Genomic DNA, 16,076 nt, shown 5'->3' on the forward strand with positions numbered 1-16,076 from the left:
AGTTCAGCTCGCTGTGTGTCTCTCAGTCCTTCTGGCACTGGAGTGCAGCATCCCAGCCCCAGTGGGCCACAGGCGTGAACTCCCGGTGTTCTTCTGACATTTTGGTCCAAAGCGGTTTTGAACAGTTCCAAGAAAAGGAAAAGCCACAGTCCATGGAACTTCTTTGCTTCAGCTAGCTAAAACTAACTAAAAGCAAAAGAGAGCTCTGTCCCCCATCTGTTCTGCAGCCAGCACAGTCCAGGAGCAGGATGTGGGGCAGCCAGTGCAGCTTCTGATAACTGCACTTCTCCTGCCACCCCCTTCGCTCTCAGAACCCACCTTAAAGGTGTAGAACTTCATACCCAGGTTCATAAACAGAATACAAGCATCATAAAGTCACCCCAGGACATGGGGTAATGCAGAGATGTGCTAGTGAAAGCACTTGGGATGGGGACTCATGGCTTGGTTTGGTTTTTTATTAATTGCAGAATTGCCTGTTCCATTTAAAACCAGCAAAGACTGAATTTTGTATTTCCAAACAGTCCAGAGGACTTGTGTGGTGACCTAGGGCTTAGATTTTCAGAAGTGCTGAGTTCCCATCTCCTGCGATGGGATCTCCTCTGATCCTTGGGGTGTCTTAACTGGGCTGACAGATTGGATCAAAAAAAGCTATTAAGAGAAGCCTTCAGAAACCCCCGGGGCAGCAGATCCTAGTGCCCCAGTAGGACTTTCAAAAGCAGCAGGCTGAGCCATCAGGAATGAGCAAAAATCCCAGGGTGGTAGAGGAGATACGTCATAAGATATTCTGGAGCTGTGGCTGGAACCACGGGATGTCTGGGCAGGCAGAGGCTGCGGGGCTGCAGTGCAGTGAAAGCTCAGAGCAGTGCCAAAGAAGCAGTGAGGGTGGGACAGAGGAGCCCAGCTCCCAGCAGGGCAGAGAGGGGCAAGCTGAGGATCCTGGGCACCTGAGCAGATGGGGATAGGTCCTTCTTTTAGTAAGGTAAGTGTTAATAAGGTCCCACTTCAGTGACTGCCCTCACAAGCAGAGACTCACCCCATGGCAGAAGCAGCTCTGGGCTGGGCTCCAGCGGCAGCAATGAATTCCCTTCCCTAAGCAGCAGCTCCAACTGTTCTCCTCTGAAGCCAAAAAAAAAAAATAGCCCCAGCCCTGCCCTTCACCTGCCCAATTCTCATAGTATCTCTCTCCTTGGAGAGAAACTCCCAGATAAGAGAAAGGCAACCAGATGCCCTCCTCCCCTGAGCTTGGCCACTTACTTTGTTTTTCTTAAGTACACAGTTGGTAATGTTTCCTAACAACTTATGCAAAAAGATTCTGTAAATAAAAAGGAACAAAAGGAAAGAAACCTATCCCCCAACACTGTCCTTCAAAATCTGTGTCACTGAAAGGGCAGGTTAAGTCCTACAGAGACCTCTGAGGCAGTTGAGGCCAGCACGCTCTAGAATGTATTTTTCAGCTTGGCTGCCACAAGCACAAGAATCTCTCCAGTCTTTTTCTGACAGTGTCCTTGGTCTGTGTCTTGGAGACACCACACCAGAGCTCTCCGTGGTGAGGTTCAGCATTCTCACACTTCCTCACCTCTTCTTGTTGTTCCTTTGTGCTGTGCTGGAGCTCAAATTTATAAAAGAAGGCCCAGGCATCCCCCAGGTCAGAGTCTACCTTCACTGTGCGGTAGAACCACTCCCTGGCCTTGGTTATTTTATGCTTACTCCAGAACAGCTTGGCCACAGCTAGCAGGACATATGGGTCATGTTCACACCTCCTGAGAGCATCCACACTCCTGGTCCTTCGTTGCGGTTGCACTTTGAAGAAAATTGCTTCTGATCACAGGATTCCTGAATTGGGGCACTCTTGCGGGGCCTTGGCCATCAGACCGTTGGCAATGTTCTTCAGCCCAACTCGGTACTCCAAGCGCACAGACTCCAACCACAGGTCTGGATTCTTTGGATTCTTCAGGCGAGACTTTTCCAAAATAGCTCTTGCTCTAGTTAGCTGCCAAACTTTCTCCTCCAGCCTGGACAGCAAAAGCTACAGGGGTATGGAATGGGGGCACTTCTTCAACCCTTGATTATAAACCTCCCGTGCTTTCTCTAGCAGCTCTTTTTGTTCTTCAATTTGTCCTTTCATCATTCACAGTTTGGGGAAGCCGTCATGGTGCTTCAGAGCTTCCTCACAGAGCTCCTGGCCTGCAGCAATGTTCCCAAGCACCCATTCCAACTTCACAGACTTCGGGAAGACCCTTGCTGTGGGGGCACTGCTGTGAGCCTTTGCCAGCAGCCTCCTCATTTTCATACTCACAGTTCTCTGACTTGAGCTTCACAGCAGCCAGCCAGATCTCCTTGCTGCTGGGGTTGGCCTGGAAGGCCAGGGCCAAGATGTGCCAGCTTCTGGCTGCTGGCACATCTGCCAGCCACTTGGATTTGGCCCCCATGAGCCACAGCACCTCTGCTTTGGCACAGTGAGCAACAGCTCTCTGCAAAATAGCCTCCAAGGATTCCCTGGTTCCATGGTTCTTTTCAAAGTAGGCTGCTCGCAGTCACACACTCTTCTTGCTCGGGAAGACTTGCAAGGCATAGGCATAAATGGCTCGGGCACAGTCCAGGGCATTAAGAGTAACACAACTGTCTGCACCTTCCATCCAGGTGTGTTTCTGATCTTCTTCCTCGACCCCAATCCCAATCACAGCTCTCATGATTGCCTGGCATGTGGCCACACTTCCAGCTTTATCACATTCCTCGGCGTCCTGTACCTACTGCTCCCTGTTGATTTCCACACTGTTAGCCCTGAGAGATATGATGGCTCTGTCAAAGATTTTCTCCACCATCTGGGTATTTCCATTGGCTTCCTCCAGTTTGGCAGCAGTAATCCAGATGTGACGATCCATTGGGATATTCTCCTGGGCTTTGTTAAGGACTTCACAAGCGTTCTCATACATCTCCAGCCTTGCCAGTGCCCGCCACAGTTCAACACTGGTTGGACAGCAATCCACAGCCCAGCTCAGCATGATCCTGGCATCCTTGGGTTCCTCCAGCTCCACAGCTGATTTCCACAAACGCACTGAGTTTGGAAGATACTTGAGGGCTTTCCTAAGGACACACTTCTTGGCATGGATGTCTGTCTCCAGCTCTGCTGCTCTGATATAGATCTGCAGACTGTGGCAGGTGCCATGCAGCCTGGGCCTCAATAGCCTTGGCTGTATCTCCTGGCTAAAGCTGTGCAGCTTCCAACCAAACATCTTCACTCTTAGGGCACATCTCTGCTCCTTTCATGATAAGGTTTCGAGCCACCTGGAGTTTGCCAGTGACCTCCTCCAGTGGGGCTGATGCTATCCAAGCTGGTGGATGATGAGGATTGGTCTCTCGGACAGATTTCAGGAGCAAACGGGCCTTTTTGATATCATTGATATCTCCTCCGTGTGTAGGAATCATGGAATTCAAGCCCATCAAATATCCTTTTGGGTCCACTACAGTCTGGCCACTCACAGAGTCTGTCACCTGGCCTCATACCCATCAAGGTGTTCCTGGCTTGGCCAATCTTCCTCATACCCAATTCACCTGTCCCAGGTGTCATCAAGCCTGGCGTCATTCCTCCTGGCTATGGAGTATTCAAACCCCCTGGATATGGAGTACTCAGTCCACCAAATTGTGTCTGACATGGGTCCATGGAAGTGTGACTCTCCCCTGACTGCAAATGCTTTGCAAAGAAGCTGTCAGGGACAGGAGTCAGCTTCTCATAATGAGGATTCCTCTGCCACTTGTTCCTGGCATTCCCAGCCTTGGGAATACACAGCCACTCCTCCTCAGTAACTTCCACTAATTTCCATTTTAAGTCTGAGAACTGCTGTTGTATTTTGGGTCATTCCATACAGTACTTAGAATTTCCTCTTTTTCTTGTTGTTCCCTCCTTTCTTTCCTGCGTTCATCCATCCTCTTATCCAAAGCTGCATAAACAGCATCTGCTTCTTCATCATCTTTCTCAAGGGGCCGCTTGAGAACAGGCTCCCAGCGTAGCCATTGAACTCATCGTAGTTGGTGTCATTCAAATCCCCATGATCATCATCTGCTGTCTTCTGGTTCTTCTCCATCTGCTCTCCCAGAGTTCTTTTGCTCAGTGGGGCGTGCCAGTCACCCACGGGGTCACTGGCATCACAGGCAGGGCCAATATCAGAGCGGGTGGTGAAACCCATGGCTCCACGGCCCAACCTGGCAGGTACCCCAGGGGCGCGGGCACGCCCAGGAATGGCTTCCTCTTGTTGTCCATGATGGTGGTGCTGAGATGAGACCGCAGGCAGACCAGAGCAGAGCCAGGAGAGGCAGCCAGGAAAGTGGCAGCAGAAGCAGCAGCAGGAGCTAACTCCCTTCTCCAAACAGCATCTCCGACCACCCTCTAAAGCCCCGAGCCAGCAGCTGCCCCAGCCTCACCCTTTACCTGCCCAATCTCTGCCCCTCAAAGAGAAACTCCCAGATAACAGATGCGCAACCAGATGCCCTCCTCCCCTAAGCCTGGCCAAGTCTTTTGTTCTCCTTAAGTACCCTGTTCTTCTGAAGAACCCAGTCGTTAATGTTTCCTAGGAACTTATGTGGAAAAAATCTGTAAGTAAAAAGGAACAAAAGGAAAGAAACCAAATCCCCTGTTATCGTTTGAAAGCAAACCAGTGGGAGACCCCAAGTCAGAATCACAATTTACTAGGAAAATTAAAATAGAATGCAGGAGTACAAAAGCAGTGACAGAGTCAGAATACAACCTGACACCCTGTGGGTCAGGGTGTTAGTAGCAGTCCAATTGGAATGGTGGCTGCAGTCCTCCTGGAGTGACAGATGTGGTTCTGTTCAAGCAGTGATCCTGTGTTTTCCTCTGAAGGTCCAGTGGTGGTGTAGCCTGGTCTTCCTCTGGGAATCCAGTGGAAAAAGGCTGCTTGTGGTGCTCCAAATATCAGATTATATCCAGGCAAGAATGCTTGGCTCCTCCCCTGGGTGGAGCATCTCACAGTGGGAGGATGTGATTTTATCAGTCACGCCCTAAGGGTCAATGGGCCATTAACAGAACATACCCCTGGCGGGAGAATGGTTTGTGGAAGAGATAAAGAACACTGCCCCACCTGGTTTTAACAGTTGGTTATAGCATAGATACTTTTGGTTACATCTTGCATTGCAACCTGAGACACCCCCAACAGCTGGGTTTTTCCCCTGACAAATCTTGATAAATGATATGTAGGGAACAGTCCCTTTTACTTTTAAACTAATGAGATTGTAACATTTTCTGATGCTTAGTTACTGCTGTTTACATGGTATATTGCTAGAATTTCAGATAGTTTCTATGAAATGTAAGTACAGTTATGCACTTTAGAGAGTTTATATTTTTGAACTTTGAAAACTAAAAGTAACAAAACCTATTAGAAGAGATTGTACATTAAAAGAAAAAAAACCCCACAACTTGCCATCTCTCTTTATGAACTGTTCAAGTCCTTTCCTGTAGTAAAAACAAAGCAAAACTTCAGCTGCCTCCTTGTGAAGGGAACTGCTAGAAAAGGTTATCAGAAATAAGTGAATTTTGGAATTCCAATCCTGGAAATACACGTGCCAGTGCTGAACTTTGTCCTGGCTTTGCAGATGCTGTGACTCCGCTCCCAAACCTGCACAGGAGGACTCCTGAGCACTAAAACATTGTCTTTATCTCACACAGATGATTTAACTTCCCACTGATCACAAATAGCCAGAAATTATGTTTGCCCCGGCACACCAGGTCAATCTAAGCAAGAGCTGTGCGTTTTGTTTGATGATTTGCCTGTGCCAACATCAGTGATTACTGACTGGAGAACACTAAACACAAGACTGTGCTTTTTAAAAGATGTGAAATACTGTACAAAATTGTACTTTATGAGACATAAATAAGCTGTTTAGTGTAAGACAACCTCTTTCCATGTCACTAGAACAAAGCTGTCTGCTGGAGGATGGCAGTAGGGTCTGTTGGGCTTCCCATCCACGGGGCAGCCTTGGACATGTGTCTGTGTTACCACATTGTGGTATAATAAATCATTAAAATGCAAATGCTGGCCATGAATGAGTCATGCACCACATAAGACTGCAGGAGTGAAAGATAGAGGGAAAACCTGTCATTCTAACAAGCTGCATTTGGTTCTGTTCTGTTTACTCCTGAATAAACAGTTGACTAATGGACGTTTCTGTTACGGGCAGTGAAATTAAACCATTTTTCTTTTAATCATTCTGCTGATACACTGGTTGTTATTTTTGGTGTGTGGCAGTTTCAGAGGGTAAGTGCTGCCATCCATCCTCCTGCCTGAGAAGCTGTCTTTGGAGCTGTTTGCAAGTCAGTGATTGACTGCTGCTGCCCAGTTGAGAGCTGGGCAACCAGACCAAAACTGTTACAGGTTGAGTAAAAAAAAAAATGTCAGCAGGGAGAAGTACAAAATGAAATGTCTGGAGAAGCACAAAGTGACCCACAGGTGGTAGAAGGGGAGTAAATGGGACAGAGTGAGCCTGGTATAGCACAATTAAGCAGGATTTCCTGGGCTCCTCCTGTTTCTCCCTCAGGTGTTCACCAGGGTTTTGGTGCCTTTGACTGCCACAGCATGTGGTGTCAGAGGCCCTTTGCTTGGGGTGGAAGACACAGGAATTGCCTCTGTGAGTCCAAATTAGACACCTCACCTCACACCCCCAGTGCATGTCTTGGTACTCTACATTTAGAAGATTCATGGAAAAAGCTCTTGACCTTGGAGATTGGAGTGGATTGACATCTCCAGCTCTTGGAGAGGGCAGTCAAGTTTCACCAACCTGCATGGTCACTCACAGCATGGAGAGTGGAACACTTGCTGGACCTTATATGGTCAGCAAGTGTATGATCCCTGTGCTTTCCTTTGGACACCTGCATGCAGCTCCTAGAGTAACAGATATCAAACAACACATAATTTTGCAAATAACTTGGTATATAGCAAATACTGGGGTTGGCTGAGTGCAGAAGCCAGTAGCTGTGGGGGCCTGACTGAAATAAAATTGTTAATAATGCCTTTTCTTCAGACTGCATTTGGTGTACAAAAGCAACTTGGGAATGCATTCCCCAGCTAATGACATCTCAGTGACTCTAGGCTCGGGTCTGTTTATATGATTTATGTAAAAGTAATTTCAAACTGAATCAATCGTGTCCTTTTAAACATAAATAGATTGAAAAACATTATGTGTATGCTTTGTGTTCTGTATAAAACAAGAAAATACAACTATTTTGACTGCAGGTGTTTGGTGACAGCTTCTGTTCTGTGTGGGATGCTGCCAAAGATGGCTCAGCCCAATAAAGTGGCTCATAAAGTCCTCAGCAGCCCTGGCCCCTCCTGCCTCCTCCTCCTCAGCTGAACAGGGCTGACACTTGCTACTGGAAATAGAGATATCTGATGTATAAATATAAATATACACACATTTTGCATTATATAATATATAAAACATATGCACACTTACCTCTGTGTTATCTACAATAATGCAACCCACTACATACAAAACATAGACTATACACACTAGATACAACAGTAGCTACACCTTAAACAATAACACAGGTCACACAGTAATGAGCACACATTGCACTGTATGTAAGAGGATTTGTGCACACTCCTGTGTCTACACATGATCCATCCACCTAAACAAATAAATATGTGCAATATATGTGCCTAACCACATATGCATTGATGGAATGACTGAAGGCTGGTCGCAAGTCCAAGCTCTTCCTTGGAGGACTTCCCTTTGTCTGAGACAGGACATGGGCAGAGGCTGCTGTGCTGTTGGCTGGAGCAGCCTCTCCTTTGCTCCCTGACAGGGAAAGGCAGCCACTCCATCAGAATTAAACATCAAATTTATTGCATAATACTGTACTATGTACACACACATCGAAAATAAACATTTGATATAATTGTATATTTGTCTTCAATGCTGCATTAGAAAGAGGCTGGGGGCTCTCAATGTAGCCCACAGCTCGTCTTTAAAAAAAAGAACAATCCAGAAGCCTAAAACCTTTTGTTACGAGGTGCAAAGTTCAATACTGTAAATTGAACATGGTGCATAAATACTATGTCCTAATAACAAGTCAATGTCAAAACCACCCTAGGCTTAAAATGAGATTTACATCAAGATCTGAAAAACGGCATGGGAGAAAGGAGAAAAATCATTCAAACTTCACTTAATGGGGCAGTGAGACTGAGGAAAAGAGGACAAAAGCTCTCCAATCATACAGGATAAATTTAGGTGGAGATTTTTCTACACTTTCAGTCTAATTCACACAGATTGTCCCTCAGGCCCCCTGGCAAAACAGCTGCCAAGTGAGAGGGCTGTTCTCAAACAGCAAAGTAATAAACCTAACTGCAAAGATCAAATCAATCTCCAGACAAGGGGCTACCACTCAAATGGGGATCTCCTACTCCTTTCTTTGACCTGACCTGATGAGACTGGAGAGATTGCACACACCTCCCACGCTCACACACCCCTGCACTCACACATCCACACACACAGCTCCTCTGGACAAAGGTGGCAGCAGTAAAAGCAGCCATCTCACCTGGCACTGGAGTAGCAGGGCTGTTGGGATGGAGAAAGAGGGCAGCCCACCCACCCAGGCTGCAGACTTGCCAGGATAGAAACACAACAGGAGGGAGGCATTTAGAGAAACCTGCTGTGATAGGCAGGGTCTGTCCTTCCACAAGCCTGAACACAAACCCCACTCCAGAGGGATTCTGAGGCTTCTTTGAGGAGCCTGAAAACAAATTTCACAACAAGTGAGAAAAAACAAGCCAACCTCTGTAAACTACCTTATTTTCCATGAGACATCTTGGTGCAAACAGATGGAACATCACTGGAGTCACAAATGACATCCCAGCCCAGTACCATCCACCAAGGACTGAAGGGCAGAGGAGATATTTCCATTCAAAGCAAGCAAGAACCAGCTTGCATTTAAAAAGGGAGGGAAAAAGGGTGGGGGGGAAATCACAGCTTTTCAAAGAGGAGATCGCTATTTCATCCTGTTTCCACCATACCCTAAATGCAAAGGACATCAAAATATTTAAACTGAACTAAAAGAAGAGGTAAGAGCGTTTGTGTATCGGGGCAACAAAAGCAAACTACAAGGAATTGCCAGGACAGCAGTGATGTCAAGTTGGAGGGGAAACAACAGAAATGCCCACTGAACTGGTTTGGTTCAGTAGATGAAAAATTTCAAAAGCAAGAGCCTCTCCCTGCTGGCAGCATCAGGCTGAGACTGCATCATCTCTATTATTATTATTACTTATATTTACCCACCCCTCCAAAAAAAAAAAAAAAAAAAAAGAAAAAAAAAGAAAAGAGAAGTAGTTCAGATCTATTCCCATACAAAAATAAATCCCAAGCCCATCGTTCTGCTGCTCAGCACCCAGGAGTCCGTGCCAGCCCCGCGGGGGGGTCAGGCCAAGCTGAAGCCCTCGTAGTGGTCGATGGCCTGCACCAGGCGGGCACTGAGGATCTCCTTGCTGCTGTACTTGGGCAGGTCCAGCAGGTTGTAGCAGGTGTGGGCCACGGGCAGGTACTGCTCCCCGCTGGGCGTCGACTGGATGATGATGCGCAGGCTGGACATGCCGTAGATGGGGATGCGGTCGCTGCCCGTCAGGAACACTGCAGAGGCACAAGGGACAGCTGAGGGACCTCCCATGGGGGCTGCACCCACAGCAAAGTTCAGCCCCACCTGCCTGGAGGGGCTGAAACCCTGACTGGAGTCCATGCAGCACCTGGCAGGCACCCAGGGGAGCTGCAGCACAGCAAGGCCAGTGCCAGGCAGGAACACTGGCATTTACCCTTCCAGATATCCTTTATCCTTCCACAGAATCTGAGTGGCTGAGGTTGAAGGGACCTCTGGAGGTCCTTGGGCCCAACCCCATGCTTAAGCAGGGCCACCTAGAGCCAGCTAGGTGGCCAGGAGAGAAGGGAGAAAGTCACAATAGAGGGAAGCCCCAGTTCTGACTAGTTGATATTGTCACTGATGCTGGACGACCCAAATCAATGCAATGAAGCTCTGCAGCCACTCCCACCCAAGTCTTCCAATTCCAGGAGATGCTACACCACTGCAGGATACTTACAGAGAAATTTCTTCTTCTTTTCCAAGGGAAATTCATGGAAGGTCTCCCAGAACATTCTCACAGTTGGGTGTGTGGCAGTGTAGTCTCCCTTATAGACAGCGCTCTATTAAAAACCAAAATACCACATTTTCAGCTGGCAGCAGAGAGCAAAGACTAAGCAGAACCCAGACCTGATCTCTTCTAGTATCTGACATCAGATCTGTGCCTGATAGCTTTGAAAGGGAACACAGGATGGGTGATGGCAATGGCATGGCTCAAAGACCTGGCAAGGGCTCTGTGGCAACGTGAGGAAGGCAGACATTAGCCTTCTGCTTTTCAGCTAATTACAAGTGTGGAGAGCAATTCTGGAATGCCTTTTCACAGGCTGAACTCATGAACAGGATCACACACACTGCACTGTGAGTGACTTAACTGGTCTACAGATTTTGAGAGGATACAACCCTTTCTGGGTGTCCAGATTCCCCTTTGACCCCTTGTGTAGTTTTTGCTCTTGTGCAGTAGTTTTACTACAGGTGTAGACCCTTTGTGTCCTCCCTTTGGTCACAGATTTCATCCCTAAAAAAAGCAGATTGAAGTCCTTTCTCCCTTGTCCTTCCTCATCCTGAATTTCATCCCTGAGTTTTATCTGTAGCATGCCAGCACAGTGAGAAACTTTTCATGTGAGTGACAGCAAAGTGCACAGGGAACATGAGAAAAAAAAAAAACATCATGGCTTATCCCATCTCCTGACACAGACCAATGCCCACCTCATGCAACTGCACAATCCTGGCCCCGTGCAAAATAAAAAACAGTACAAGAGGGAAGCTTTACCTCCTCCAGTTCCTCCCAGTTGTAGTTGCTGTTTCCAACTATCATGGCCCTGAGCTCTGTGGGCTGGAAGAGTTCCAGGACCTTCCCTCCACACACTTTCAGGAAGCCAGTAGAAAAGGCTGTGTACCACTCGTGGATGGAGACGTTGAAGATGTAATTTACGTAGGCTTCGACAAATTCTTCCCTAATGCATGGAGAGAAAGCAGGCAGAGGAAAGCACTTTTAATCACATGTCTAAGCAGCAGCACTGCCAAGTTTTCCTGCCTGTGCTTGTGAAGTGTTTTACAGAGTCTCCAGCAGGCTCAACCCACTGCCCTCCTCTCACCAAGTCACTGAACATGGACAGAGTACTCAGCAGCAAGTGCTACCGTGTGTCTGCTCACTCCCTGGCAGTGGTGGCATGGGAGGTCCCCCAGGCTCTCTGCCACCAGTAAAGCTGAGGGGCTTACAACTGGAAGAAACATTTTGGCCATTGGTGGAGTTCTCACCACATGCGCTATGCAAAAGCAGTGAGGGACAGGTGAGAAAGTAAAAAGGAAATAAGGAAGCAGACTAACAAAACCAAAAACCTGGACTAAGACATCATATACCAAAGGAGGAGTTATTTTCCAGTGCATTTGTTTTATTTTCATTTTCCCCATAGTCACCTGAGCATTAGGGAAATTCAAGCTGATTAAGCACTTAACTGTTGCTTAATTCCTCTCTGGCTGTTACAGTCATGAACTCTGCATCAAGAGCATTTTATGAACTCCAAAGGAGAAAGGGAAAACGCAGGCATTTCCTACTCTGCACTTGTCAGTTACAGCAATCCTGTGCACTCCCAGTTCCCAATGAACTTTCCTCACATGGGAAGGGCAGTGCCCAAAGATATGCACACAACAAACTACTCAGGCCACAGGGTGGCAAATTGGTCCTTGGCCTCTAAATGTAGAGGTGGAGGAAGTCATTAAGCACTGTAAGGTAAATTGAGAGTCATGTCTAGACTTGGATTTAGAGGTTAGCTAGAGTTCAGAACTCCAGTCAGGATAAAGCAACTGAATTTTGGAATGTTAAGCTGGTGGAACTACACACTCACCTTTCTCCTTAAGGATTTTCTTCCATTGTTTCTTATCCTGACTTAATAAACAGTTCCAGTAGTTAACCCTGGTGCTCTTCCCAAGTGTTCTCAGCTAACATCTTTGTTCCTTTGTACTGGATGGCATACAGTAAAAGAAGGCAGGTTTTCTTTTGAATGTATATGCCCAACTCCAAAAACCTAAAGGGTTCTAACACTGGCATTTTTTATCTTTCCTTCACTGTTGCAGGGGTAGATTAAACACTCCTCTGTTTTACCTGAAGTCCATCTCTTTGCAGGGAGACAGAAACCCCTGTGGGTTTGGCATGGAGGCAGCTCTTTAGCTATGTAATTGCACCATTTTGGGCAGTAGCAAATTAGGTAAGAAGTAACACAGACAAAGCTTTTGCTATAGCAATGGCTTCAGACACATTCAAAACCCTTTTAAATAATCAGATTAATAGGAAATTACTTCATCTCCAGCCTTGCCAGCAAGGTCTTCAGCAATCCTAGTACAAGTCCCCAACCATGCTGCTGAGTAGTCACTGGATCACAATGTTTTGCCAGCAGAGAAAGAATGTGAACACTGCTTCAAGTAATAAAGGCACTTGTAGAAATCCAATTACAAGATTATGGGAAGAAAATAGTTCAGCAGCTGGACAAAAAAAAGGTGGGGGGGAATGGTAGCTGTGCTAGTAATAACTCTGGGTGTTCAGTCAAATGGAAAGGGATCCAAGTACAGCAGGTCCTTCTGGCTGTGATCAGGGATGGGAGTCAGGCCGTGCCCAAGGAAAGTTTCCGGCTCCAGAATCAGGAGTACAAACAAGTCTGCCAGGCTCAGTTTTGGTGGTTACATACAGTTCCCTTCCTCTGAGCCATCAGGGGTCAAAACCTGGGCCAAAATCATGTCTCCCATGTCTACTTAAAATGAGAAAAACTACCAAGGGTCTATACAGAGGCCTTTTATAGGGAAGATGTCAATCCAAGTGCACAGTACATTTTCCAAACACTGGTGGAAAGATGATGAAAACTTGATTTTTGTTCAACTGGCACTAGTGCCCAGCAACTTTTGAGCAACTGGTCTTAAAATTTGCTCACAGTGACTGCTAATTAGCCCCCACATTTCCCTTCAGCCAGAGTTTCTGTGGCACATGACTTCACCACGAGCACGAGTCCATCCCCACAGGTGCCCCACTTGCCTGTTGTCCTTCTGCACCAGGATTTTATCTCCATCTTCAATCAGGTTCTTCTGCTCTGTCACACCATAGCTTTCCCTGCAGATCTGTACAAAACCAGGAAATTAATCTTACCAGAATTATTTTCCAGGCCATGTGCCTATAAGAAAGACAGAGTCCTCTCAGACAGCTGAGGACTGGCATGTAAAGGGTGGGCCAGAGAAAACAGTATGTGCAGAAACTTCTGTTCTCTGCTCCCAGTACTCTGTGTGCTTTACCACCCACCATCACCTACATCTGCTGTTGGACTGCTATTAAGCTGAAATGTGAACTTAGAAAGGAATAAAAATTATTTTATGTAAATTTCCTGGGGAAAAAAAACAGGAGATTGGTAACTAAAAAATAACTGGTTTTAACTAAGCTCATGAGTTCTGGCAACAAAAAGGACTCCCTTTTTTAACAGAAACTCACTGGGTTAATTCATCCTCTCTCACTGGAAGAATAAATGACACAGACATTTTCCTGCTTTTGCCAGCCAAGGATGGCAGCAGTACAAACCTACACTGTGTACACTAATTGGTTACCTAAAAAGAATGCAAAAGGGTCATGGACAAAAGAGGCCCTTATGTGTGAAAAAGAATTTGGAGAAGAGTTTCTTTTGTTACTTTAAAGGTATTCTTTTTTTATACAGCCTGCATTACCATCACAATGGCCTCATTGTCTCATCCCAAGTTACAGCTCCTGCTGCAGGAGATAGAGTCAGATGCAGGTCTGACTCACTCCAGAGGTAAATTTGATCTAAGAGAGTTTGTGTTCTCTCATTCATGCAAAAAGGAAATGGGCACCACTCTCCTTGCTCAGCAAGGTTCTTCACAGTGTGGAGCAGTTTTATGGTACCTTGTTTTTACCCCAGGGCAGGCCTTGGGCAGAAAGTCAAAAAATTATCCAGATCAAGATGAACCCATCACTTACAACCTGTCAGAGCACCAGGTCTTTGAACAGTGACAACAAGGCTATTTTGAAAACAACTCAGCTTGGTCAACTTACTAGCTCAGTTTTTAGGACCACATGTATACAAAAGAAGAAGGGAGTTGACAGCAAGAAACATTTTAAGATTAGCATGGGCTGTGTGCTATAGGCATTTGGAATCAGCCAGAATATACATGAAAATATAGATAGGCTTCAACTGTACCACAGAAATCAGAGAGCTGATATGTCAAATGTGTCTTACTGTAAAATTCAAGCAGAATGTCTCCTCCACATCTTCCCCAGGGTAATCTAAAAGTTGCTGGAGACTCCTAAACAACAAGTAGGGAAAGAAATGAAGAATAATCAGAGATTTTAAAAGCCACACCTCTAACACGGAAAACAAATTCAGCCGAAGTAAACAGCATCATACATCTGGGTGGTATGATTGCAAGAGAGAGAATCTGAGTCATCTGAAGCAGTAAGAAAGAAATACTCCCCAACTAAAGAGATGTTTTGTTAGAAGCAGGAGAGATGCCAGTCCACAAATGCTAAACTATCAATACAGTCTATGATTGCCTAGTTCATGGATCATCTTTAATGATCCTGGCTTTGGAACAGAATTACATTCCTAGTTCTAAAGTTGTAATTCTATGTCACCACCACACAAAAGTCTGAGGGAATAGAGGAAGAGACAGAGATGGACTGTATCCGTATGCTCATCATATAGAAAATACTTTGCTACCCCCCAAAATCCTGCTGCTGCCTTCCTGGCATTTTACCTCATTATTGGTAAGTACAGCTGTCACTTGGTGTAGATGAATCAGATGGCAACTCAGAAACAGAAATAAGACAGTGGGATCTTAACTTCTGAGCATCAGGGGGAACCAGTATCCCTATGCAATTAGGTAGAAAAGATTCAATATATCACTTAGAAAAATAATTCTTTCACTCCACTCAACTTTTCCTGTCATGGGAGCAGGTCAGAGCTGCTCTGGCTCATTGATGGGACAATTCACAGCCCTACACACAGTTCCCTGCTTGCTAGTCTGAGCCTGGCTCAAGGGAAAGGCTGAGGCTGGGATCCGGGATCACACACACAACACACAGGGCAGGGACAGGCTTCCACTCCTGCTCTCAAAAGGGGGGTGGGAGGTGTCCTTTGGCTGTGTTGGCACCCAGTTTCTGGGGGTCAGGAGGGTGGGAGCCTAAGCAGATTGATCCAATAGCCTGTGGGAGAGAAGTTGTACACAAAGTCTATCACCAGCTCATATGTTTTCAGTCCCCCAAATTAATCAGTTACTCAAAAAGATCAGGAAGTGTTTTATTCATCAGCTTTTTTCTAGTTTGGCACTTCCTGTTCTTAGCTGGATGGGCCACCTTCCAGAAAAGCTGCAAGTTTTTATTTCCATACCTTCCTTCGGTAGGGGACAGCTCCTTCAAATCCTCTAAGCAAGGCTTCACGTTCAAGAGTTTTTTGTACAGAGCCAAGGGAAAGTGAAGGTCTACCACTGTGAAATTGTAGATTGCAAGACCACATATGATGCCAATCAAGTGAAACCAGTTGTGTTCTACAAAACACTGCAAAACCACACAGAGAAATCCTGATGAGACACACTGTCACTGGTGCAACTTTCCTACATGCACTAAGAAGCCAGACCCTGCTTTTCCAACTGGGACAGAGTCAGAGAGCTCCCATCAGGTGCAACTTTGGTTGTAAATTTCTTGGTGGCGTGTGGCACAGAAACAAAGCTTAAAAAAACAAGCTCAATTACTTTTGTTAGCCATGATGACTGTGGAAACAGCAGCTTTCCACCCTACCTGCCTTTTAGTTCCTTTTTAAACACCTCTGTGTTTAGACACTAACACGTACTGCAAGAAAATGTGTTAACAATCCTCTCCCCGTTACCCACCCTATTTTCTATTAAAAGCTTTTGCATCAGCACAGTTGTAGCCAGGCAGACACAGCAGCAGAGG

General features: G+C 46.2%; 1 protein-coding gene and 1 pseudogene across 2 annotated transcripts in view; both read right to left on the reverse strand.

Moving 5' to 3' along the window:
• Nucleotides 1-180: 180 nt before the first annotated feature.
• On the reverse strand, nucleotides 181-7,326 carry LOC131083455 (pre-mRNA-processing factor 6-like; annotated as a pseudogene).
• A 508-nt stretch (nucleotides 7,327-7,834) lies between these two features.
• HERC3 (HECT and RLD domain containing E3 ubiquitin protein ligase 3) overlaps nucleotides 7,835-16,076 on the reverse strand; it is a 44,695-nt gene continuing 36,453 nt past the window's right edge. For both annotated transcript variants that reach the window (XM_058024181.1, XM_058024182.1), the window contains exons 20-25: nucleotides 15,514-15,680; nucleotides 14,365-14,431; nucleotides 13,158-13,240; nucleotides 10,905-11,088; nucleotides 10,095-10,197; nucleotides 7,835-9,633 (exon numbers count right to left, since the gene is read on the reverse strand). In XM_058024181.1, the coding sequence (XP_057880164.1) occupies nucleotides 9,425-9,633; nucleotides 10,095-10,197; nucleotides 10,905-11,088; nucleotides 13,158-13,240; nucleotides 14,365-14,431; nucleotides 15,514-15,680 (813 nt within the window). In that variant the 3' untranslated portion in view covers nucleotides 7,835-9,424. The remainder of the gene's footprint in view (nucleotides 9,634-10,094; nucleotides 10,198-10,904; nucleotides 11,089-13,157; nucleotides 13,241-14,364; nucleotides 14,432-15,513; nucleotides 15,681-16,076) is intronic.

The sequence above is a fragment of the Melospiza georgiana genome, chromosome 5 (genome assembly GCF_028018845.1).
Source record: "Melospiza georgiana isolate bMelGeo1 chromosome 5, bMelGeo1.pri, whole genome shotgun sequence".
Lineage (NCBI taxonomy): Eukaryota > Metazoa > Chordata > Aves > Passeriformes > Passerellidae > Melospiza > Melospiza georgiana.